The 23777-nt window shown below is 41.6% G+C and overlaps 3 protein-coding genes across 8 annotated transcripts; 1 reads left to right on the top strand and 2 right to left on the bottom strand.

Moving 5' to 3' along the window:
• Positions 1-1014: 1014 nt before the first annotated feature.
• Positions 1015-13531, bottom strand: LOC6042400 (multiple coagulation factor deficiency protein 2 homolog). Of its 6 annotated transcripts, none has more exons than XM_038266587.1 (7): positions 13308-13527; positions 13047-13240; positions 12909-12980; positions 12630-12838; positions 4767-4915; positions 1211-1449; positions 1015-1171 (listed from the first exon to the last, which is right to left on the bottom strand). In XM_038266587.1, the coding sequence occupies exons 2-6, from the start codon at positions 13134-13136 to the stop codon at positions 1229-1231; spliced, it is 741 nt and encodes a 246-aa protein (XP_038122515.1). In that variant the 5' UTR covers positions 13137-13240; positions 13308-13527; the 3' UTR covers positions 1015-1171; positions 1211-1228. The 6 variants fall into 6 exon arrangements, with proteins under 6 accessions (XP_038122515.1, XP_038122516.1, XP_038122519.1 ...); XM_038266588.1 differs by having other exon boundaries at positions 12630-12829; XM_038266591.1 differs by lacking the exons at positions 1015-1171; positions 1211-1449 and adding an exon at positions 1483-1788 and having other exon boundaries at positions 13308-13531.
• Positions 13532-16404: 2873 nt separating this feature from the next.
• On the top strand, positions 16405-17022 carry LOC6042399. The gene is made up of 2 exons (XM_001851472.2): positions 16405-16525; positions 16584-17022. Exons 1-2 carry the CDS (start codon positions 16481-16483, stop codon positions 16983-16985), a joined length of 447 nt encoding a protein of 148 aa, XP_001851524.2. The 5' UTR covers positions 16405-16480; the 3' UTR covers positions 16986-17022.
• LOC6042398 (proline-, glutamic acid- and leucine-rich protein 1) lies at positions 17013-23694 on the bottom strand. The gene is made up of 4 exons (XM_001851471.2): positions 23472-23694; positions 19341-19557; positions 18309-19278; positions 17013-18228 (listed from the first exon to the last, which is right to left on the bottom strand). Exons 1-4 carry the CDS (start codon positions 23574-23576, stop codon positions 17076-17078), a joined length of 2445 nt encoding a protein of 814 aa, XP_001851523.2. The 5' UTR covers positions 23577-23694; the 3' UTR covers positions 17013-17075.
• Between the last annotated feature and the right edge of the window lie 83 nt (positions 23695-23777).

Raw genomic sequence — 23777 nt, 5'->3', positions numbered from 1 at the left:
TAAATAATATATGTTTTTGAAACAAAATTCAAAAAAATCTCCAAATTTATAGGCAATTTCAATTGAACAAATTTCATATGAAATGTGAAAACTTGTGATTCGTGCTTCGAATTCAGTTTAAAATGTAATATAAATCGATAATTTTATGAACAATACTAGATTTAACGAATTTCAGGCACAATTCCGACTTTTTAACAACTTTACCTAAAATTTATATGTATTTTGTTAAAAAGCCTTAAAACTTAGTTAACTTAATATAAACATTGATTTTTTTCTTGAAAACTATATTATCAACTTTAGTGATGGTTCATTTAATGTAAAATTGAAGTTTGAACACCTATAATCTGATTTTATCAAGAAAAACTATGACTATCAAAGTCACCCCGGAATTTAAAATGAGAATTTTTAACGTAACTATTTTTCTGAGCATTATAGAAAAATAACTTTTTCAAGAAATAGTGCATGAACTTTGTGTGGCCTACCCCAGTACATGTTTTAAAAATAATTATCTTGAGAAAAACCTTTCCAGTTGGGAAATATTCCAAAAATAAATTGAAATCCTATCAAAGTCACCCCAGTTTACGGTACCTAGAACTTTGCCGAAGACACCAAATTGATCAGAAAATTTACTCAAAAGTTACAGCTGTTGGAATATTTACGTACCATTTTCCATTTTTGTATGGACAGCTGCCAAAATTGTATGGAGACTTGTATGGGTGAACCAACGACACAAAATACACTCAACCCCCGGTGGTTGTTCACTTTTTCGTTTGACACTTTTCTAGTTTGTACCCCGTTGGTTGGTCAAAGTCAAACCAAAAGGTGACAAACTGTCTCTTTTTACACGGCGCTCACGCACACTATCAATACAAACGTTTGATAGTGTTTGTGAACTCCGTGTAACAGAGATGTCAAACTAAAAAGTAAACAACAGTTGGTGTCAAACCATCGGGGTTTGAGTGTAGCTTCTTTGGTCGTAGGGAAGAATTTCTTTCAAAGTAAAACATTTCCTCGTTTCATTTTAATTGCACTTTTCGAGCTCGTCCCGAATTTTAATGTCTCGTTCGAAAATTAACAAATGCATGCCCACGACGATTGTACGGAAACAGGAAAGATTAATTCTACCCTTACAAAAATAAAACTCCATTCTAATCAGCCTTCTCCACACTGACTCCAACAGGTAATATCTAATTTGAGCTTCGCCAGCAGCTACGTCCTGCTCCAGTGTTTAGTGATGCTCCGCCGCATTCTGCGCCGATTCCGCTGCCTCCGCGGCGCGATACTCCGGGTACGAGATGAACCCGTCGTGGTCCTTATCCATCAGCTCCAGGATGGGATCAATCAGCGACTGGAGCGTTTCGTCGTCCTGTGGGTGCGCTTCGGTTTTTTCCGGTTCCTCGTGGTGCTCCCCGGCGCCAGCACCCCCGTGGTGGTCATCGTCTTTGGTATCTATAAGTTTCAGGAGGGATAAGGTAATGGGTGTTTTTTTCTTTTTTTGGGAATGTTTAGTCCCAGAACTGTGCTCGTTTATTTCATGCAAGATTTATATAGTAAACCGGGGAGAGGCGCCAATCCGTGTCATAGCGGTAGGTTAGTAGTTAAATTGTTAGTCTTCCTTGTTCTTCACGGCTCGCACAAACTCGGGCCAGTCGAGGAAGCCATCGCCGTCCTGGTCCCAGTTTAGTATATCTTCTACGACGGATGTCAGCTGATCGTCAGAATAGATCGACACTACATCCGGTTCATCTTCCGCTCCACTGGAGGGTCCATCTTCATTGGGGTGATTTGCTAGATTGAAAATTGTTAGTAAACACGTGCCGTGCAGTCATGCAACCCTAACCTCACTGCAGTGCGTTTTGACAGCTGGCTGTCAAAGTGACAGATGAACAATTTGGTTTTAGTTTAGGAACCACTTTACATGACCAGTCACCCTTACCAGAAGTTATGTTTATTTGTTCAAAAATGTACAAACAAAATCTACAGTAAAATTTACACTATTTTTTACTTTTGGCCGTGCTTGTTAGAGTACACATACTCGGCCCAATTGATGTAGCCATCCTTGTCCAGGTCCATGCTGCCTAGAACGGCCTCGACGATCGTTGTCAGTTGGTCATCCGAATAGATGGCCGTCGGGGTATCGGTGTCTTCGTGCTTGTTCGATGCACCGTTCGATTCCTTCTCTGTAGAGTTCATCGAGTTTTGCAAGTAACGGATGTTTAATGGTTAGTAATGAACAAAGAAACGCAAGCCGTAGCGAACTGTCGGGAAGTTGCCTGTTTATTGGTAAACAAATACGATGACACAATGTAACCGCAGTCACTTTAAGGTTGTCCCTCCGGGTAGTCGGCCCGCCGATTCTGGTCCACTTCGGAGCGCCGATACTCGCCATAATCGACGAAACCATCCCCGTTTACATCCATTTGGTTCAGTACCATACCGACTATGGTTTCCAGTTCGTCGTCGGAGTAAATGTGTTTGGGTTTCGGTGACTTTTCCGCGTGACCCCTGTCGTCTACGGGAGCGATGTTCCGTTTCAGAATCGAGCAAAAACAGGAAACGGGACGAGCACAATACAGTGTTTGTATGTACAAGCTTTATGTTTGGATGCGAGCAGCTGTCATCTACACAGAAAAAAATATGTAAATTTACATAGCACGTATTTACTGTTTCATATGTAAACTCACTCAATGTAATGTTGAAATATGATGTAAAGAGTAAAAAGTCATGGAAATTACTCCAATGTAAATCTAAATCTAATGTAAATCATGAATCTAATGGAAACGTTGAGCATGGAAACTCAAATCTGATGAATTTCTACCCGTGTTCGGCTTCCTGTAAATTCCTATCTAATGTAAATCATATATCCAATGTATTTTTGCCAAACGTTGACTTCAAAACTACCCAAACTAAAAATAGTTATATTTGGTTCTCTTTCTATCGCTCTCATACTTTGCTGGCCCACTGCCTGAGCCTCGACCTGAACAAGTTGATGCTTTAGCCGCTCGTTTATAAAATCCGAAGATGGCTCAGTCGGCAGCGGGTAGCAGCAGCAACACCGAACATCCTACCCGTCGTCCGTTCGATTCCAGTCCAGCGTTATTCCACTTGGCCGTCGACAAGAAAGCGTCCCCTACAACTTTTTAAAATCCGAATTTCCTTTTGCTGCCCGCTTCAATAATTTTAAAATAGAACATAGGCCACACCCTTTTCCTACTGCAATCCAAGTCGAGCTTCTCATTCCCATTGGCCAATCAGAATTAGTTGCTTTGAACTAATGTAAATTGCTAAAGTAATGTAAATTCCAAAACTAATGTAAATATTCAAAACTAATGTAAATTTCCAATGAATCTAATGTAAATTCCCAATGAACCTAATGTAAATATACATCATTTATCATGATACCTTTTGGTACATGATAAATAATGTAAATTTACAGGAATATTTTTTTCTGTGTAGTGTGGCTTGCCATAATGGAGGTTGTTATAAAACAAATGTCAATGGTGTTGCCATTATGGCAAATGTTTATTGTGTGTAATGAAATTTACATCTTATTTTCTTTTTTCATTTCAAAAATCACCTTTTTTACAAAAATAGAGTGTGGATTTTAATCGTCAGTTTGATTCGTACTTGTTTTGTTCGTTTTGGATATTCAGTGCCCGTTGAACAGAAGAAAAGAAACAATAGACATTCCAAATGAGATTTTTGTTTAACAATCAGTCGGGAACGGAGTTCTTGGCATTAGAAGTTCCGCCAAGAATCGTTCGATACATTTTGTGCAACTGGAAGTAATACTTAGTTTTTGTTCGTAAGGAATAAACCGGAATGTTTAAGCACATAATTTTGAAGACGGAAAAACAACATAAAGAAAAAGAGAGTCTCTTATGGCTCGACACTAGCGTTTCTTGGAAATTCTAGTGTTTGCCATCGGCCGCCTGGTCGGTTCCCTGCTGGGCCGCCTTGTGCTGGGCTCGCACAAACTCTGGATAATCAATAAACCCATCCTTGTTGTGGTCGTCCGAGTTCAGAATCGGGTCTATCAGTGCAGACAGCTCGTCGTTCGAAAATATCTTATCCTGGTGGGCAGGTTGGTCCTGATTTTTGCTTTCCTCTGGGGATTTTTCGAGCAATGGAAGTAGGAAACATCGAACCGATTAATCATCATGCAATGCAGAAAGATATGCTTGAAGGTTCTCGCTCTAAGTAAAACTTCAATTCCTCTGCAGGTCACTCTTGTACCTGGGATTCCAATAAGCTCTATCTAGAATCTCATTATGGCGTCCGAACCCCTTCTGTCATACTTGTGGCAGCCATTATGGCAAAAGGTGATATTTGATATTTATCCAAAAACTTTTCACACTTCAAAACAACAGAACAATGGAGCAACATAATCCAACAGAATGTCATACTTCCCAACAGCTCGGTGGCAACTGAAGCAAGCGAAAGAAACGTCAGCCATTAAACGGAGGCGGATTAGTTTTGTCGTCTATGAGCTATAATGTTGTTTACAATCCACCACGTGCACTAACCCTCCTTTTGCCATAATGGGTTGATGAGAGAGACAACAACAACAACAACAAAAAATGTAGTTAAAATGGTTACAATGAATCCATCCCAAAAGGTACAAGTGTGACACAGTCAGAGGGACCGGAACAAATGAAAACCGGAAACAAAAAGAACAACACAAACGAGCCTTCGGTGTGTATGTGGGGAACCAACAAGCACATGAACAAAAATGGAAATGGTTTTTTTTTCTATGACCAACTTACCGTGCCAGTGGATGAGCGATTTGATCAGCTCGCACCCGTCCAGTTTGTTGTTGTTGTCCGAGTCGTGCATCTTGAAGTAGTGGAACTGCAGCTCCTGTTCGCTCATTTTGCTGGTGTCGATCGGCACGTCCATGTGCTCGGCAATGTGCCTATTTAGTTAAAAAGTTTGTGTTTTTTTTATATTGACTATGTTGTACTGTTACAGTATTATTAGTAGGTACAAGATATACGAGAATTTGAAAATGAAAAAAGATAGAGGATGTTCCAAGTACCTCCTTAACAGCTCAACATGTTGCGAATCGAAACAATACCTTCTACAATCGCAAATAGCTTCCCTTTCCCACCTTGTCTTGCCAAACCTTATTGCTGCAGGGTGGCCACCTCGGGAAAAAACCGGGAAAACCGGGAAAAACCCGGGAATTTATTCCACCGGAAGAAAACCGGGAAAAACTCGGGAATTCGACTGACAAATCGGGAAAATATTTTTAGTTTTGTCAAAATTTGACAAATTCCTCTTAAATGACTTCAACGTATACTTTTCTCTATTAGAATATTACTCTAGTTATTGTAAATGAAGAATTCGGGAAAATAATGTTTGAATTTGTGTAATAGACTCAAGCTACTAGGCTTTGATTGTTTTTTTTTTGTTGAGTATTCTATTGTATATTTCTTTGGCGAGGGGAGAAGCAACTATGATTACCACTTACACCACCGGACCCGGTTTAAAAAACAAATGTTTGATAAGTTGCAATTTTTCTGATCAAGTTCGCGGTTCAATAGAAAATTTACTCAGCGCTATGATTTTTGATGTCTTATTTCAATAATTATTGAATTTCATAAGCATAATAAACAATTTATTTTTGTTTTGTTATGTATTTCAATATCAACTTGAGGGTGCACAGCAGCCAAGGAAGTTGTTGTCTTTTTATTCCAAAATTGTCAAAATCTGCAAATCTGCTTTATTTTTTTTTTTTTTTTTTGTTGACAGTAACTTTAGGGAATAAATAACCGATAGTTCCCATAATTTCGAAGATACTAAAATATGCGTACCGAAAATCGTGGTGCAAAAAGCTTAGCTTGATGTGCGCCGTTAAAAATAAGAATACAGTTCAGACTCGATTATCCGAAGGCCTCGGAAAAAATAAAAATATATAAATATTGAAATAAAACGCTACAGTTTCAACATTTGCATGGAAAAAGTGTTTTAAAATGCATTTTACACTTGTTCAGTTGTTTTGCAATCATTAGTTTTCAAATAATGTAAAATTTAACGAAAACAAAAAATTAGCGAAAAAAATAATAAACATAGACAATTTTCAAAAATTCTAATGATTTTTAAATCAACCCAAACATGCTAAAAACGATTCTGAACGCAGGTGAAAACATCTAAAATTGATTTCAGTTGATTCCACTTAAATTTTCATTATAATTTAGAAGTTTTTTGAAAAAAATTGCCCCCTGATTTTTCGGGCCAATTTTGAAGGGGGGAGGCTAAAACTAAATAAAATTTGTACCAGCCTAAACTATTTTAAAATTATTTAGAATTATGAAATTCAAGATGGCGGCCAAAATGGCTGAAATAAAATATTGAAAAAATGCATTTTTAAATTAAATAGGCAATCAGCCATTCAACAGTGACTAAAATGAAGGCGCTGAACTCGAATTTGATGTTAACAGTAAGAAAATAAAAAAAAACAATTGTTTTTTTATTGTTCAAATCTTCGGATAATCGAGACGGACTGTTTACAATTTTTACTGTAAAACATTTGGTGGAATTTCAAAAATCTGTTTTCAGTAGTATTTTATAAGATGATTTTTTGCTTAGTCAAACAAATTATTAAGGACAAACTGCCATGAAACTTTGTGCTTGTGTTTTTAAATCAGATTTGAGTACTTTTGTACAATTTTAAAATGTCGGAAATATTTGGTATTTAAGATATTTTTATATAGTTATTTGGGAATCTTTCAACAGTTAAATGCCTATCAAATTGTGTTCAAATTCAGAACATTTGGAAAATATCTTTTCTTTAAAATTTATTTTATAAATTGTAATTTAAATTTTAAATAAAATTTTCAGATATTTTAAAATTACAATATTTTCAGAGTTCAACTGCATAATAGTCATTTCAATACAAACAGTCACTTTTTATTTTTATTCAAACACAAAATTGAGTTTTTGTTGGGTTTTATTTAATTCTCATCTGATAATTCCGTAAAAAAAGATTAACTGAATTTTGGCTGTTTTGGTTGTGTTGTTCAGAAAATCGCAGCACGGTCAATTGATTTTTTATCATTCTGTGTTACTCAAAAAATTAAAAACATCCAAACATGTTTATTTTTTTCTTTTTTCAATAAATTTGGCACGGCTCATACAAAAGATGTATCTAGAATTATGTTTATGCTTGCGCGATCTGGGAGTCGCAATGAGGGGTTGAAGTACAGGCCAACCCAAAGGGGTTTTTTTGATATTAAAATTTTTTCTAGAAATCATCTCATCAATACCTAAATGCTTGCCGAAGATACTAAATCGATCCGCCAAAAATGTTTTTAGTTACCGATTGTTTAAATATATGGCACTTTTTCTCTGGAAGAATCGTTCTTCTTGGATTTACAAAAGCTTTTTCAAAGAAAACTGAAGAGTATTTGCACCCAACATTGTAAATGCTATTTCCTGCTTTACAGTAATAATTTATGTTATTCTTAAATTTAATACAAAACGATTTTTAATTGATTTTAAGTTAAGAAAAATGGTGGAGCATGGAGATGAAAAATCACAAGCATTATGGAAAATAAGGATTTGGACTAAAAACTTTTAAAAACGGCTTCTTACTTTTTGTTCTCAACTTGAAAGCTCCATTGAGAAATAAAAATATTGAACCAAAAGTATACGTTGTGTATGCGTTTAAAAAGTATTTTGATACTAACGTCAGTCTATAAAAAAACATTGTAATTTGATTTAAAACTATATGGAAAAATTCCTTCAGGCCTCGGGAGAAAACCGGGAAAAACCCGGGAAATTGAAAATCCAAAACTGGTGGCCACCCTGATTGCTGAAATACCTTGTGCATGTGGTAAAGATCAACCTGACGACGCAAGTTGAAACCCAAAACCGACTCAAATTTCCGTAAGGGACCATCCATAAACCACGTGGGCACTTTTTTGGAAATTTAAATCTCAAAAAAATCACACATAAGTTCGACCCCAAACATTTAAAAATCGCAAAAAAAAAACAGTTTTTTACCAAATACGATTTCCTTGACCTCTAATGAATGCTTACGATGTCCTCTTTGTGGAATCGTCTTGGAAAACCAGATTTGGTCATTTTGGCCACCGGGCATCCGCTACAACAAAAAATACCTTTTTTTGGCCCCAATTTTGACGACCTGTATTACCGGCTAAAAATTAAAAATCAATCAGGATGCTCCGGGTTGCATTCGACTGACCTTTTTTCTATACTTCGGCCACAAGTATTAAACACCAGTTCCGGAAATCCGGAACATCCGAAAAGTTATTTTTTAGCCCAGTCACCGAATGCTGTTCGCTAACTGAGCTGAACGAAAAATAACGAGGGGACTACCGATGCATAATATTTTTCTGATGAAATATAAAAATAAAAGTTACTCAAATTTAATTACAATGATTGCTTTTCATATTTCACTAATTGTGACTTGAAATTACATAAATGTTTGAAAAAAGTTTTTTTTATTTGTTAAACAAGATTTTTGCATCCATGAACCCCTCGGTGATTTCGGTTTGTTTTGGTTTTTTGACGTTTGTCTGCTTTTTAACTGGGCTACGGTCCAGTTATCGAGCGCCCAGTTAAACAACGCCCAGTTACCGAACAACTACTGTACACGATTGCTGGAACCACTCTAGAGTGTTACCGGCCAGTTCCGGGTAAGATGGAACCGGTTCCCGGAAACCTCATGAACGGCCAACCTGACTTTTTTTAATGCAACCTTATGTTGCACATCAAACTTCATGAAATTGAAAATAATATGTCACGCCGATGTTTGCTGACCCATCATGGCCATTCTGGAACCGGTTACCCTTGGAGACACTTCTGGAATTTGTGAAAAACACCATCATCCGACATATCAATTCAATTCAATTCAATTCAATTTGTTGTTTATTTTGTACTTATCATCTACAGATTTTGTGTCTTAGTTACAGATTATAGAGTTATGGATGTCCTTACAACTATAAATTAACACATGAACATCAATTAATAATTTTAAGTTTGGAAGAAGCGTTATCGGGAGCAGGAAAAAGCTAACAAAAAAACCTACTAATATTGCTTTAGAAAGGGGATAGGAAAAGGAAATACTTATATCTAGAGTGCAATTTTTAACCAGGTCGCCCTGGTGTCGTGGGTCTTATAAACGTCGAAGTAATTTACTTAGCTCCAACGTACTTTATCATCAGTTCCCCTAGGGCCATGAATTGTTGTTCCTTATTCTGGCAAGCTCGGAAACGGGAGAACATTTGCCTTGCCAACGAAAGGAACTCCGTAAGGGTGAAAAGATCAGCACCATCGGGAGCAGTGTCGGGACTCGTGGTAGGTCCGCCTGCGGAAGCGGTCACACTAGCGTAGGAACGCCCCCACCCAGGTGGGTGCGTCGTACCTTGAGCCGTCGAAGCACTTGGTTTTGGGAGTTGACGGTTGGCTGGTTTCTTCCGCTGCTTCTCCAGCACGTCCAAGTAGGTCTTTCGCACCGTGCATCCACGGAAATTTGCTGTGTGGTTCTGTCCGCAGTTTGCACACTTGATTTGAGCCTTGGTGCTCTCGGCGTTGTTACTTCCCCCCAGGCTCGATTTCCGGGGCAACGAACACTGGTCCGTGAGGTGAGCCTCCCCGCATTTGACACACTTGGGGGTCAGTGTGCAGTTGCGAGAACCGTGACCGAAGCGTTGGCATCGGTGGCATTGGGCTGCGTCGGACGACCGCTTGGTGAAGTACCTCCAGCTTACCACGAATCCGTTCAACGTTTTAATCCGGCGAAGGTCTTGAAGTTTTACCGACCCCCGGTCGAACACTAACAGGTAAAGCACGTGTTCGCCTGTAACCGTCTCGGTTCTCGACAGAACACGAATCTCCTGGGGTTGAACGTCATAATCCGCTAACACTTCTGCTAGCTCTGCCGGGTTCACTGGGATGAATCCCGTTAGTACTATTTTCACCGGGACTTCGTCACGCGGCTGGTACGAATAGTACGGAACTTTATCATCTTTTAGCACGGTCAACACTTTTTCGTACATTGGACGGTTAAGTGTGACAACACGAACGCTGTTCTTCAAGATGAGCAACTCAAACTCACAGCCAGCCCGAGACAATAAATTGTGCACCGCTGCGCCGGGATAATCGGGAATAACAATAGGCACTTGTTTTTTATTTTTCGCGTTCGCATGGTCCTCTGTGGCCATCGCGTTGTCTTCATCGTTCTGCTGCTTTTTGTCGTCGTCGTCGTTGCCTTCATCACCACTCTCGTCACTCAAAACACCGTACGTGTTTGAGGTTAGGAGCGTAGATTTCGATGAAGCTGGATTACCACCGGAGGATTCCCGGACGAACCTGCTTTCTGCTGGGCACCTTGGGACGTCTTTGCACGTGTTTGGACTGGGCTTCGAGGTACGTAGGATGCGTGTAGCTTCGTCGGATCCGGGATATTCACCTTGCTGTTAATGAAAACAGATGGTGACCAGGTCCGCCTTGAAGTATCCGTGGTTTTCGTGATTCGGCCCGGGGAAGCACTTCGCGATTGACCCGGCTGGATGAACGGATTACGCGTACGCGGAACGGATTTTTTCCCCGCGGGGGGACCCATTCGCGAGAAGTTAATTAGCTCACGTCGAGGAGAAATAAAATGAGTTCGTTTCGCGGTGCCTGTCCGTCGGGACGCATTTTTTTTTTTTCGCGTTTCGTTTTCGTCGATTGTCGTCGGTGTGTATTTCGGGTGAGTTCGTGCGTGTGTGTGTGAAGGTGCGGCTAGCTCTGGTTGTCACGATGACAGCAGAGCTGAGCCAGTTCGTTTCGCGGTGCCTGTCCGTCGGGACGCATTTTTCTTTTCGCGTTCCGTTTTCGTCGATCGTCGTCGGTGTGTATTTCGGGTGAGTTCGTGCGTGTGTGTGTGAAGGTGCGGCTAGCTCTGGTTGTCACGATGACAGCAGAGCTGAGCCAGTTCGTTTCGCGGTGCCTGTCCGTCGGGACGCCTTTTTTCGCGTTCCGTTTTCGTCGATCGTCGTCGGTGTGTATTTCGGGTGAGTTCGTGCGTGTGTGTGAAGGTGCGGCTAGCTCTGGTTGTCACGATGACAGCAGAGCTGAGCCAGTTCGTTTCGCGGTGCCTGTCCGTCGGGACGCATTTTTTTTTCGCGTTCCGTTTTCGTCGATTGTCGTCGGTGTGTATTTCGGGTGAGTTCGTGCGTGTGTGTGTGAAGGTGCGGCTAGCTCTGGTTGTCATGATGACAGCAGAGCTGAGCCAGTTCATTTCGAGGTGCCTGTCCGTCGGGACGCATTTTTTTATTTAAATTATCATTCAATTCGACCATTCGTTTCCCGCGAATCACGGCGACAAATATTGTTTCAACGCGATTGTTCAAGTCCTTCAGATAACATCATAACTCTTCAGTCATTAATTGGTCGCTCATCTTATAATAATTTAAAAGTATAAATAGTCTCAGGGCAACTCTACGTAAATATGTTACGCTGAGTTTAATATTTCACCTTTTAATCACACATAATTTTGATTCTATCTTTCCACAGCCGGCTGTCTAAGATTGAATCATTTATGTTAAACTTAACACCAAATAACCGGGAACGGTCTCATCCGCATCATCCGATTGTTTGCCTTGAGAATACATAATACATCACCCTATTCAACAAAATTCATTGATTATTGGGCCACATCATCATCCTCTATGATGAATCCTGGCCATTACCCTTCCCCACTAACAAAATCCCAAGTAGAAGTAGTTTTCCGGCACACGCGGGGTGTGGATATCGTATAGAACCCACCCTTGGTAGCAGCCTGTGCTAACTAACATTCCCGTCCCATCCCCTCGAGATCTACAAACTGACATGGCGGGCGCCGTTGGTGGCCAACGACTGTTTCCTATTCGCACCGGCTCTAGTTTTGATGATCGTGATGTTTTATCTTTTCAGCGCATTCATGCATGCTGTTGATAAGGGAAACATCATTTGATCGTTGAAGCGTGTGACCAGTTGTGCTGATGGGATATTACGGTCCTGTTCAGCAACGGAGAAGGACAACCATGGGTGGTCTCTCATGCTCATGCTCATGCTCACGTCGAGGAGAAATAAAATATTTTGAAGAGCGTGAATGCAAGTGAACTAGCTGGCTCAAGACTTGCCAGTGCAATCCATCCGACATATCAATCTTCATGAAATTGAAAGATATGTCAATCTATGATCATGCCGTTGTTTGTTGACTAATTTACAAAATGCCGAAACGGACCTTAATACCGAAGGGAAACTAAAAAATATACATTTTGAACATTACTCTGGAGTCTAATTGAAAATGTACACAGAATTTTATGTTTTTGAAAATAGGAAAATATGCATTTACCCAGAAAACATGATAACCTCGTTTTGTTTCGTTTTAAGGTTCCAAACCTTCAATATGTGTGTACCTATTTATCAGTGGAAGTTCAACCCTGATAAGGAAAACTCATATTAATCAGTGTTTTGCAGCGTTTGTAACTGATAACTTGTTCACAATCGATACCGACTTGATTGGGCATCTGCAATCAACTCCACAAAAAAAATGTCCAGGGTTTTCGAATTAAAACCATTTCATGCTATGTCAACATGACTATTTAGTCTCCAAAATTTCAAAATGTACTCACTGCTTCTCGTGCTGAATGTTGTGCGTATTCAGCACCTGCTGGGGCTGCCCATGATGCTGCTGCTGTGGATGGGGCTGTCCCTGCTGCGGGTGGCCCTGAACTGGAACCTGCTGGTGTTGCACCGGAACTTGATGCGGCTGCTGATACTGCGCCTGTACCGGCACTTGTTGCTGCTGGTATTGGGGTTGCTGCTGCTGCTGCTGCTGTTGCTACAGGACAAATTTGATCATTTTAGTGGGGTTTTAGCGAATCTTTTTCGGGCGTTTCCCAACAACTTACATAGTGCTGCTGCTGGGCGACCGGAGGTTGCTGCTGATAGTGCTGCTGAGGTTGTTGGTAAGGCTGCTGTTGCTGCAATGAAGAATGCAATTCTTAGCATAAGTTAGGAATTTCCCGGGAACCGGCTTGCAAACTCACATAGTGACCGGGATTGACGCCGGGGGCGACACGTTGACCGAGTGCCACCGTTGCGAACAACGCCAAGGTTAACGCGGCAAGCTGTTTCATAATTTCGCTTTGGTTCGCTTCACGACGCGGAGGAACTTTCACTTTTTGTTTCGTTCGCTGGATTAAGTAATCGTCGCGCACCGCTCCGGGATTTACCGTTGTGGCTGGAATTGAAGGAAGCTGCGAATTTACAGGTTGCTCGACAGAATCTACCAAAGCTGCTCTGCTCACCTTTTGCGGACGCGCGTCGTGTCGTGTCAGTCTTCTCTACAGGTGAGTCTTGAAGGCCACTCTAAACGAAACGGGCGGAGGAGAACTGCTCCACCAGGTGGGAAAGAAGAAAATATCCACGTATGTTTTTCGAGCTCTGCTTGTAGTGTGACTGCGTCGTCTGTCCTCCTCTCCTCTGCCTCTGGCAGTTCCAAAAACGAGCGATTATGACAACGGGGAATGTTTACATGCCGAAGCTCAGTTTGACAGTTGCGCGCGGGTGCATGGTTTGTTTGCTCAATTTTTGGAAAATGTTGGCCTGCCAAATTTAAATGAGTGACCGTTTTGATGGAACTCACCTGAGCACACAGGTTTTCACAGAAAAGAGATGGTGCTTGATTTTACATGATTTTTGGATGATTTTATTAAAACTTGGAAACAGTCACGTATGCAGCCTTTCTAAATAAGTATTTTCACAAATAATGCGCGTACGCTGATGGCGTTTGTTAGTGGAAGTTAGCCGTGACCCGTTAACTTGCTTACGCTCATGATGCACCCGAACACCAAATTTTGTACTCAAAATTTGTCGCCTACATTTCAAATAGCGCCGGGTCTCAAGTAAAGGTTATGCGAGCTATTTGCAATGTTGCAATTGCAATGTTTGCAATCCCGCATCGGCAAAACTCTCCCGGTGAGAGGACACAACGGACCGGATTGAGGTCCCTCGACAATGAGGCCACTTATTTTTGTTTTATTCAGACGGTAATCGATCCGTAATCAGCAACTTAACCAAGACTTTTTCCCTTTTGCGTCTTTTCCTGGAGCTGGAAACTGACTGAACTTCATAAATTACCCCAAATAAAACAGTTCTAGTGGTAGTAGAACTAAAAACCAAGATTTGAAACAATAATTTAATCTAAAGCATTCCATTTCCTTGGCAGACCAGAAAAGATCAGCCACGTTTTTCTCATCATCCAAAGCCGTCAAAACAAAAAAAGCAAACACACTGATTCAAAATCACTTAAACATGCTTGACAGATATTTCGCGACAGAAAATCGTCGCGAGAGTTAAACTTGCTCAATTCGGTTTAGTGCCGCGGCGACAATAGCAACACATTTTTGCAGAATGAATAAAATCCTCTAATTTAAAAGGGAAAAAAAAACATTTTTTTTTTCTTTTATGTAATATTTACAAAGCGAATTCGCTAGTTCGAATGGAAATGCATTCGAATGAGCGAATCCAAATTTGAACGACTGACAGCTGTCAAAACCATGAAACCACGTGCTTAGAAACTGTCGGTTTGATGGTTGAGTGGAACGAGCATTCGAATTAACGGACACGTTGTCTGTTATCCAGTTGAAACTGTAGCAGTTGTTATAAAAGAGACAAACTTTTGACTTTTGACGAAGAACTTCGTCTTAGGGCTCTATACGGGGTAGCAATTCAAAATTTCGCGAAGCGAAATGAAACCGAAAAATGAAATGCCTTCCCCAAGCAGAGGGGAAAACCACAGAAGCAGCGCGGCCGACGGTTTTGATATAAATATAAACGCCACTCCCTCCACAGCATTAGTTTAGTCGGTGGTCTACCACCGAAGCGAGAGGAGCTCAGCTCCTCTCGCAAGCGCCACCAAGCGGAACCATAAGAGTTGGGGCAATATGGGTATCAAGCTTTAGGGATTTTGATACTGGAGATGAAATTTGACATTTTGGCAGTAGTGGCCACCACCTGGAGTGGCCGGAGGCCCCGGGGATGTTCCGATAAGGGGACATTTGCGGAACCTTAAGAGTTGGGGCAATATGGGTATCAATCTTTAGGGTTTTTGAAACTGGACATGTAATTTGACATTTCGGCAGTAGTGGCCACCACCTGGAGTGGATGGAGGCCCCGGGGATGTTTCGATAGGGGGACATTTGCGGAACGATAAGAGTTGGGGCAATATAAAATATTTCTTAAAAATTGTTCAATGCCGAAAGTTTAACAGAGAATTGATGAAATGATATCATATCAACTGGCCCGAAAATATTGCCATTACGATTAGCTCAAGAAGCGTTTGAAATTTTTAAACGTTATCCAATGTCGAAAAACCATGAGACTATCTTTGAGAAAAAATAAATAGATCTAACGAAATAACTCTTTCGTGATTGATTTTGTGGCCAAGAAGCGCAAATATTAAAAACTATAAAAAAATTATTTACTTTTGTGTCCGAAGTTTTTCGTCATGATGGTTATGCCTGTAGCATTACCACGGCACCTTTTTTAGCTGCTTTTACATTTCTATTTCAATTAAAAATAATTTGCATTGACGATCCCCTCGTCATTTTTTTTCAGCTCAGTTAACGAGCAGCATTCGGTAACTGGGCCATGTTCTTAAGGGAGCGTTCTTTTATTACGTAACGCAGTAGGGAGGGAGGGAGGGGGTCGGAGGCCGTGTTACGCTCCATGCAAAATTTTTAAAATTTGTATGGAAATTTTGTTACGAGAGGGGGGGGGGAGGGGGTCTAAAGTCCGATTTTTCGCGTTACGTAATAAAAGAACGCTCCCTAAGCCAAGTCACCGAACCAGTACTGTACCACACAAAAAGTTTGTTTTAATCGTAAAATATATTGTTTCTTTAAAACATAGAGTTTTTGAATTAATGATGCAGTTTGTAGATTTTGTATGGATCGTCGCACCATAGACTGAGAAAAAGACCAAGCAGAGAAATTAAAAGTGCAACATGGAGTTAAACTGTATGTGAAGCTTCTTTGAAGTTTACCATGACAGTTGCGAAAGTTTAACTCCATGTTACAGGCTCACATCTCTCTTTTTAATTTCTCGATACGTTGAACGTGTCACAAACTTTCAAACCCTCCTCCCCACAAAATTGCTACGTCATTTGTGAATGACACAAAAGACGTACTATCAAACTCGTTTGAAAATAAAACCAAAAAATAGGCATCAACCGCGTATAACAATCAAACCGTTTAGATGACTTACAAGACAAATAAAACAAAACTACGATTTCCCATTAGATGCTTAAAGGAGTGACTAAGATAGCACAACGCTTGACATTTTTTCAGGCTGATAAACAAAGCCAATCAAGCTTATCTATATCGTTAGCCGTTGAATTATTGCTCTACAAGCCCTCAAAGCCAAAGTATTGTACAGTTGTGAATCAGACCTGGGGTTTGATAGGTGCAAAAAGTTCAGAATGAAATTCCTAACTTGTTTTATTTTTGCCTTGTTCTGCGTTCAGGTGAATTCGCAAGCTGAAATCTATTTAAATTTTCAACAATATAAAGTTTGCTGTTTAGTTTTCAGTTACTGAGGAATCTGTGGTGAAACCAAAATTTATAACGTGCGATTTCGACGTAAATCTCAGTCTCGATAAAAACCCAGACAATGCCAAATATTTACCGGAAGAATGCCAAAATTTGAACGACACAGACAAAGCCCTTCTGATGGAGGAAGCTCTAAACTTTGAAAAGTTCAATTCAAAGTTGCAAGACTACGAGAAAGGCCTGGGTCTCGATACCGAAGACGAAATTTACAAAGACTGGGATTTCCGGGATGAGCTGTATGCGGACGCTTCGCTGCACTTGTGTGGGACTAGTTCGGCGAAGCTGGAGGAATACGTCGGCTGTCTAATGGAAAAGCGCGATCAAATGGTGGAGAAAATAAACGAACAAATCGCTGCGAAGAGGGGTGAGCGATAAGGCTTTCTTTCACAAAGTAGACTTAAATTGCTTGAGAGTGTAAATTGTTGTAATTAACAAGATAATGTGAAAAGCACTTGAAACCATCGATTAAACGTCCTCGTTGAGCTCATCCACAAACTCTGCAACGAGGTCATCCACGCGTGCGAGGATATCGTCATCGCCTTCCGCAATTTTGGCGCGCTTTCCATCAACTTCCTCACTATGTTGCGATTTTTCCTCTGCTTCCGGTTTGCGTTTCTGTGCAATCGACTGCATTGGTTTCTTCGGTGTTCCCAATATTTCAACGGATGGTTCTTCGGCTGCTGTCTTCGGTTCTTCTGGCGCTTTTTTCGGGGTTTCTACTCGCTTGCTTTCGTTAGTCTGCTCCGTTTCAACCAACTCAACCTCGTTATCCTCCTCGGAATCCAGGACGATCGCGGCCGACTCGACCGTCTTTTCAGCGGTCGATTTCTGCAGTTCACCCCGGTTGAAGTCAGCCTCGGTTTCGTCGTCACCCAGATCGTAGACCACCGCCGAAGGCTGGTCTTCCTCGATCGTGATCTCTTCTACTCGAGCGATCGGTTCGTCCTCTTTCGGTGAATCGTCCGATTCGCTTTGCATTTCCGAACATTCCTGCGACTTAACCTTTTCAAACGTGATCGGCATCGAGCGTTTCTCCTTTTCCTGGAAGAACACCGCATTCAGCGGGTGTTTCTTCTTTGCCGCCAGCATGTCCTTGACGGCGTTTTCTTCCAGTGGGAAGTAGAACACCTCCTTGCGTGGATGAAGCAGCGTTTCCGCACCCCGTGCCAGTTCGGCGGCCTTCGATCGGACATCCACGTTTGGATCTTGGCTTTCCGCGGCGCTGAACATAGTAACGCCGTACTGCAACGGTGGCGGACACAGGTGGTGCGGATTGATGATCAGCGAGTTCAATGCAACGAGCAATGCCTGACGGCAGTTGGGCTCAAAGTACAGGTTCTGTTTGGCTCCGGTGTTAAGCTGGGAAAATACGGAAACGCACAGCGAGACGATCTTTTCTTGCAACAGCTTTTGCATTACGGGTTTGATGAAGCACCCGGCCGCGTCCAGAACCTTGGCCAGACAGCGCAGCGCTGCGAGACAGAGTACCTCGTTGCAGTAATCGGACTGCAGATGTTTCGAGATCTCCAGCGATCCGGAGGTGTGATTTTTGGCGAGAGCCGTTGCAGCGTTCTGCTCCTTTTGGAGCTTCTTCTTTGCCTTGGCGGATAGTTTTTGGCTGTTGGAAAGAGGATTTTTGTTCATTAAATTACAAAATGTTACTGTTGTAAATCTATAGCACTCTATAGCAATACTCACCGACTAGCGTTCACCTGAAGTGTGACTTCCGGCTCGTACGGCGCGACGTCTTGCACGATGTTCTCCAGCAAACTGTCCGAAATCTCCTCAACCCCGCTGCCAAATTTTACCGTCTCGCACCAAACCGCAATGCTTCCGTAGACTTTGGTTCGCAGTGAAATGTACGACTTCTTACGGCCCTTACCGTCCACCGTGACTGTTCCCTTCAGGCACTGATCAAACAGGTCCGTTAACAGGTTGCGAAACGGGAACAGGTACGATTTGAGCACCAGCACCATTCCATCCAGCAGCTTCAACAGCTGCGCTTGGATCTGCGGAAGGAACATTCCGAGGGCCACGTTCTCCAGAATTGAGTTCTTCGCCATCATTTGGCAGCTCACGGAGTGACCTCGAAGTACGACATTCAGCAGTTTCATCGGTCGGAAAGGCTTCGCCACCGGATAAGCTCCCACAACGGCCTTCTCAAGATAACAAATCAAATTCAGCAGTCGCGTCACGATGCGCCGCGCAGCATCGACGGGTTCATCTTCGACGACCAGCGCGGGCAGCTTCAAACACTCGAGATTCTCGTCCACATCGAACGTTTCCGGAGTGTGCTCAAACACGCGACCCAGCAGCTCATGGATCGAGTCCACAAGTTTGCACTGATACTCGTCCCAGGTTTTCTTGTGCAGAGTTCCGTGCTGTCCACCGCCACGAATCTGCTGCAACAGCAGGAGACACGTTCCGGTGCGATGTACAACACTGGCATCGTCCGAATCGACCAGCGAGTACAGATAGTCTTCGATGCGGTTCTTGGCGGAACCGGTAACTCCCGGATAGTGCCGCATGGCCATTTCCAGAAAATCAAGCGTAGCAGCACGAGTCGAAGAGTCCGCGTTCGACGTGACGTTGTCCAGCAATTTTGGAATGTTGCTGATGATCAACTTGTTCAAGTCGGAAGACTCCAGTGACTTTAGCAACAGTTGCTCTGAAAAAAACGAACATTTACCTTTCATCGAACAAAACTCAAAATCCTACAAGGACACTCACTCAGCACATCGTACGCCAGCGGGACGGTCGCCACGTGGCCCCTCTGATTGCAAACCTTGGCGCACACGTTGATGTAGTACTGGAGCTTTCCTTCCAGGATTTCCAGCGGACACTGGGGGATCAGGTGGGCGAGAGCGGTCAGTCCACGGTCTCGCGTTAGGGCACTGCCCAGCAGGGACCCGACTTTGGCGAAATGAGACTCGATTTCGTGCTGAGGCTGAAACAAAATGTTTATTGCATATTTTTGTTATTTGTAATATTTGGCAACATTTTTAACTTCTCGAGAATCGTAATGGCTGTTAAATAGTACTTTCAACTGGAACGAATCAGACTAAACAAAAGTAAAATGGACAGCTGGATTTAAGGTCGCAGAAGGTGTCCTTCACTCTGGGGGCAATGACTGTCAATGATGGTTCTGAATTCATAGTTGAGAAATAGTAAGTTGAAATTAAATTCAAGTACAGTCATCCCACATATTCGGAACGGTTTCCAGATCGGCCAATGTTCAAAAAATCATAGCAAATCGATAATTGAACTTAATGATTCGCTTTTATTTTCATTTGTAAGCTTTTCTTGCGATCTTTCGAATGCTGTATCGAACATCTGCAAATTTTAACTTTTATATGAAGTTTTTGAAGAATTACTTTGACCCTTGAAATCCACAAATTCGGAACACTTTTTTCTTACGAATGTAAACAAACTTTGGATCGCACCAGGAGTACATATTTACTATCAAATAATGATTTCACACACTGAAACCAATGAAACTCAAGCTTAGTGATGTTTTATACATGGTTTGATAACTTTTTTTTGTGAAAATATCAGTTAAATTCAGGTGTTCCACGATTGTGGGAGGCACAATAACATCCCACAATTATGAAACAGGCCATTTGGAGGCAGTGTTTTGCTGCTCTAGACAAAATAGTCTTGGAATGAAGTTTTTTGTTCAGAAAGTACTACTTTTACTAGTGAAATAGCAAGATGATGTCCAAATGAAGGTTCTAAAAATAGAAAGGTCGACAGAAAAGCTACTTTTGGCATGCTATTGACAAATTATCATAAAAGTGTTCCGAATTTGTGGGTGTTCCGAATATGTGGGATGACTGTACATTGCCTAAACTGTAGAAAATTTGCCTCGTAAAATGCACTTCCCAACCTTTTATAACGCATTTTTAACATTTCCCAAAGACATAATTTAATTTCAAGTATCAAATAAATCTCTATCTAATTGGGTTCTTAAATGAAGTTTAGATTACTTATTTCAAGCAAAACATTGTAAAAGGTTCCATGTCCATTTTCAAAACATTGAGAAAAATCAAGTTGAAATTTGCGAAAAGTTTTTTGAAATCCCAATTCAATAAAACTAGGGTAATTTCAATGTTTATTCCCTTAAAGGATGGAAAACTGTTGCTATTGTATTGCCTTGTGGTCAAAATTTCCAATAAATATATTATAATCGAGAATATTGATGAAAAAGTTTCATAGGCCCCGTCAGAAAGTTTTGATTCCACGAGATATGCTTTGGCCCTTTGCACCTTAGTTCCTTTGTAATGTAAGGTATGCACTTCGGAAGAAACCGGTCAAGAAAAAAATCAAATGGGCAGCTGCGGTAGCGAAAGTAAGCCAGAGAGGGTGAAGAAAAGCCCCTCTCTTTTGTCCTGCCGTTCGTAAAGCTGTTTCTTGACCCCTTTCCTTCCGATCTGCAGACTAGCCTTAAACTGGGAAAGTTTCACTTTCCATTTTGGTCCCTGGCCTAACACGATGACAGCTTGTTTATGTTGATGCTTTGTTTGTTTGTACCGTGGCCAAAACAGCCCTAACCAAAACAAATTTCTTTATTCTGTTTGGCCTTTTGTATCGAATACATTTTTTCGGTGTTTTAAATTGTTTTTTGAAGTTTTTATACGTGGTTTTTGTGTTATTTTAGGTATGAAAGATCGTCTGAAGCCTTAGGATTAACTTTGGATGTTGAAATTGATATACTAGAGAATATTAATTTTGAGCAAATTGATGTTTGTGGAAGAGTAACTCAACTGTTGATTTGTTGATTGGAGACGTCGCGGACGGCGACGGAACATGGGTTGTCGGGGTAAGTCTTGGCACCGGTTGGCGGTCTCCACGCATTGTGTTTTGGATCGCGTCCGAGGCCAGCAAATTTTCCATTCAAACACTGACTTATCAGCCGCTCCGGATCGATGCGCCAGCGACGAAATGAACGAAGTGTTGGCGTTCGTGTCGTCAGATCTGCTTGTGATGTATTTACCGTCGTGGTGGTCATCGGTGGTTTACACAATTGCAGGGTAGTTCCGGAAGTCGTCGGCTGGGCTGATCCCCGGCGTATTTATTTGTTGGCTGGGTATAGGTTAACTTGTTACACGTCGTTGTTGCCGAATTGGGGTTGCTGGTGACGCCCGTCGACGAAGTGCGGTTGCCGTTTTTCTCCATGAAGTAGTTGATGAAGCAGAGACCGTCTGAATTGTGGTTCTGCTGGGTTTTTGGATCCGAGATTTATTGGGGTGTAATTTTCGACACTGTCCGTACCGAGAATTGATGCTGTGATCACCACCCGGACGCCTACTTCTACCGCCAATATTTTTACATCCCCTGCTACTTCCGCCGGTGGACAAAGCCGAGACACGCCCTGCCATTCTCGCAGGACCGGCTGGACTTTCAAGCGGGCTGCTCGGACCGTTCATCGTTCTATTCCACTAATTTGAAACAAAGAGCCATACTTTGTTTCTATTTTTGTTTTGAAATGACACTGTGTTGGTCCCTGGACCTAACACGATTTCAAAACAAAACAAATCAGTTTCCATATTGGCCATTTGATGCCAAGGGTCTATGAGGAAATTGAAAACAAACAAAATGTGATAAACTTTGGCCTTTTGCAAAACTGGATTTTTTCACATAAAAATCAACTTTTTATACTTTTCTCGAAATGTAGTGATAGTTTTCAGCTAAATGCATCGTTTGCAGTGAAAACCCCGTTTGTTTACATTTTTGACTTAGGACCTTTTACATTGTTTTGCTTGATTTAATCACAGACAACAGACGTTTGGGCTCGATTCTTCCCTTGTGTAAATCATTGCTACAGATTTTTTAGTTGTGGCAATCCGTTTGTGGCGCTGCAGTCGCTTTTCCCTGACACATTGCCCGCTGTCAAAATATCGCTTTCCGCCTACTGTCATTTTTCATTTTGTTGGTTTTCAACGTTTGTAATCGTTTGTTCTGGATGAAAAGTTGATTTCAGCCGATTTCAGTAAAATCACTCGCTAGAAATCCGGTGGGGGAATCTGACGCGCCGGGGAGAGGCCTTTGGTATGGCGACGAGGGTTCGCTGGAAGTGGCGGCACTTGAAGGTGGGGTGGGTTTCGAGGGTGTTGAAGAGGTTGATGTCTTGGACGTGAGCGTTGAAATGATCGTGGTAGCTGGTTTGTCGGTTCCAGAGATAATCTTCGGAATGCGGTCGTTTGGGGCCAAAGCGTTTACGGGGTTGGCCGTGATAGTAGCTCTTGTTCCGGATTGTTTCGTTTCTGGTTCCGGATCTTTTATCCTCCAAGAAACGCTTGCTCATCCTCCCGATTTCCACCGGGTCTCCTACTCCTTTTCGCTCACCTCTATTGGTTTTGTTTATCAACACAACCAGCAAGAATTTGACAGCCTCAAGCGCGGCCTTGGTTGCTGTGTTTAAAAAAGCATCAGACTAGACTATTTTTTTAATATCGATAATTAAATGAAAAAAAAAAAAAACATCCACGTGCTTGTAAGTCGTGTTAATTAATAATTTAAGTAGATTTAATATAGCATTTAAACATAATCTTCAACTTTTTATTAATTTTTTTCGAAAAATTGAAATAATATGTTTTTTTATATTTCTGGGTGATGCATTTTCAAACACACCTTCTCAGAAAACCATCATGGCTGCTTTAGAGAGTGGCAATAGGCTAACAGATGGCGCTAGTAGATTAGCAGGATGCGGCAGCCATGTTTTTACACACGATTTTCAAATTATTTTGTTCTAGCCGCTACGTCTGTTGTCTGTGATTTAATCAAAACTTTTTTATATACTAAAACTGGTTAAACACAGTACACAGTCTTTCCAGTCTGTGCCATGCTCAACGGGTAACTCACCTCGGTCCATAAAGTTTGATGTTCGTCAAGTGCGACCAACAAGTGCCTAAAATTTCCCTCCTTCATGTCCACGAAACCACCGAATATTTTAGAAACTCCTTCCATCTTAATATTTTAAAATTATCCACAAAATCTCAAATTATTCGTGAAATAACCCGCACGATTCCAACACGTGCGTCCACAACACACGATAAACAAACGTCACTCACCAAAACCGGCCGTCGATTGAGTTCTGTCAAAAGTTGGAGCGCCCATCGAATGACGTCTGCTTGTCATTTGACAGAATACGCATCACTTTCTCCCGTT

The sequence above is a fragment of the Culex quinquefasciatus genome, chromosome 1 (assembly GCF_015732765.1).
Source record: "Culex quinquefasciatus strain JHB chromosome 1, VPISU_Cqui_1.0_pri_paternal, whole genome shotgun sequence".
NCBI lineage: Eukaryota > Metazoa > Arthropoda > Insecta > Diptera > Culicidae > Culex > Culex quinquefasciatus.
This window is presented reverse-complemented; position numbering and strand designations above follow the sequence as displayed.

Excerpts from the sequence above, each read along its gene's own strand:
- LOC6042400 (XM_038266587.1), bottom strand. The coding sequence starts at position 13,136 with ATGAAACAGCTTGCCGCGTTAACCTTGGCGTTGTTCGCAACGGTGGCA. Across the intron at positions 4,916-12,629 it reads AACATTCAGCACGAGAAGCA|GCACATTGCCGAGCACATGG; the intron begins GTGAGTACATTT and ends TTAACTAAATAG. Across the intron at positions 1,450-4,766 it reads ATCGCTCATCCACTGGCACG|ATACCAAAGACGATGACCAC; the intron begins GTAAGTTGGTCA and ends TGAAACTTATAG.
- LOC6042399 (XM_001851472.2), top strand. The coding sequence starts at position 16,481 with ATGAAATTCCTAACTTGTTTTATTTTTGCCTTGTTCTGCGTTCAG. Across the intron at positions 16,526-16,583 it reads TTGCCTTGTTCTGCGTTCAG|TTTTCAGTTACTGAGGAATC; the intron begins GTGAATTCGCAA and ends TTTGCTGTTTAG.
- LOC6042398 (XM_001851471.2), bottom strand. The coding sequence starts at position 23,576 with ATGGAAGGAGTTTCTAAAATATTCGGTGGTTTCGTGGACATGAAGGAG. Across the intron at positions 19,558-23,471 it reads ATCAAACTTTATGGACCGAG|CCTCAGCACGAAATCGAGTC; the intron begins GTGAGTTACCCG and ends ATTTTGTTTCAG. Across the intron at positions 19,279-19,340 it reads GCTGGCGTACGATGTGCTGA|AGCAACTGTTGCTAAAGTCA; the intron begins GTGAGTGTCCTT and ends CGTTTTTTTCAG.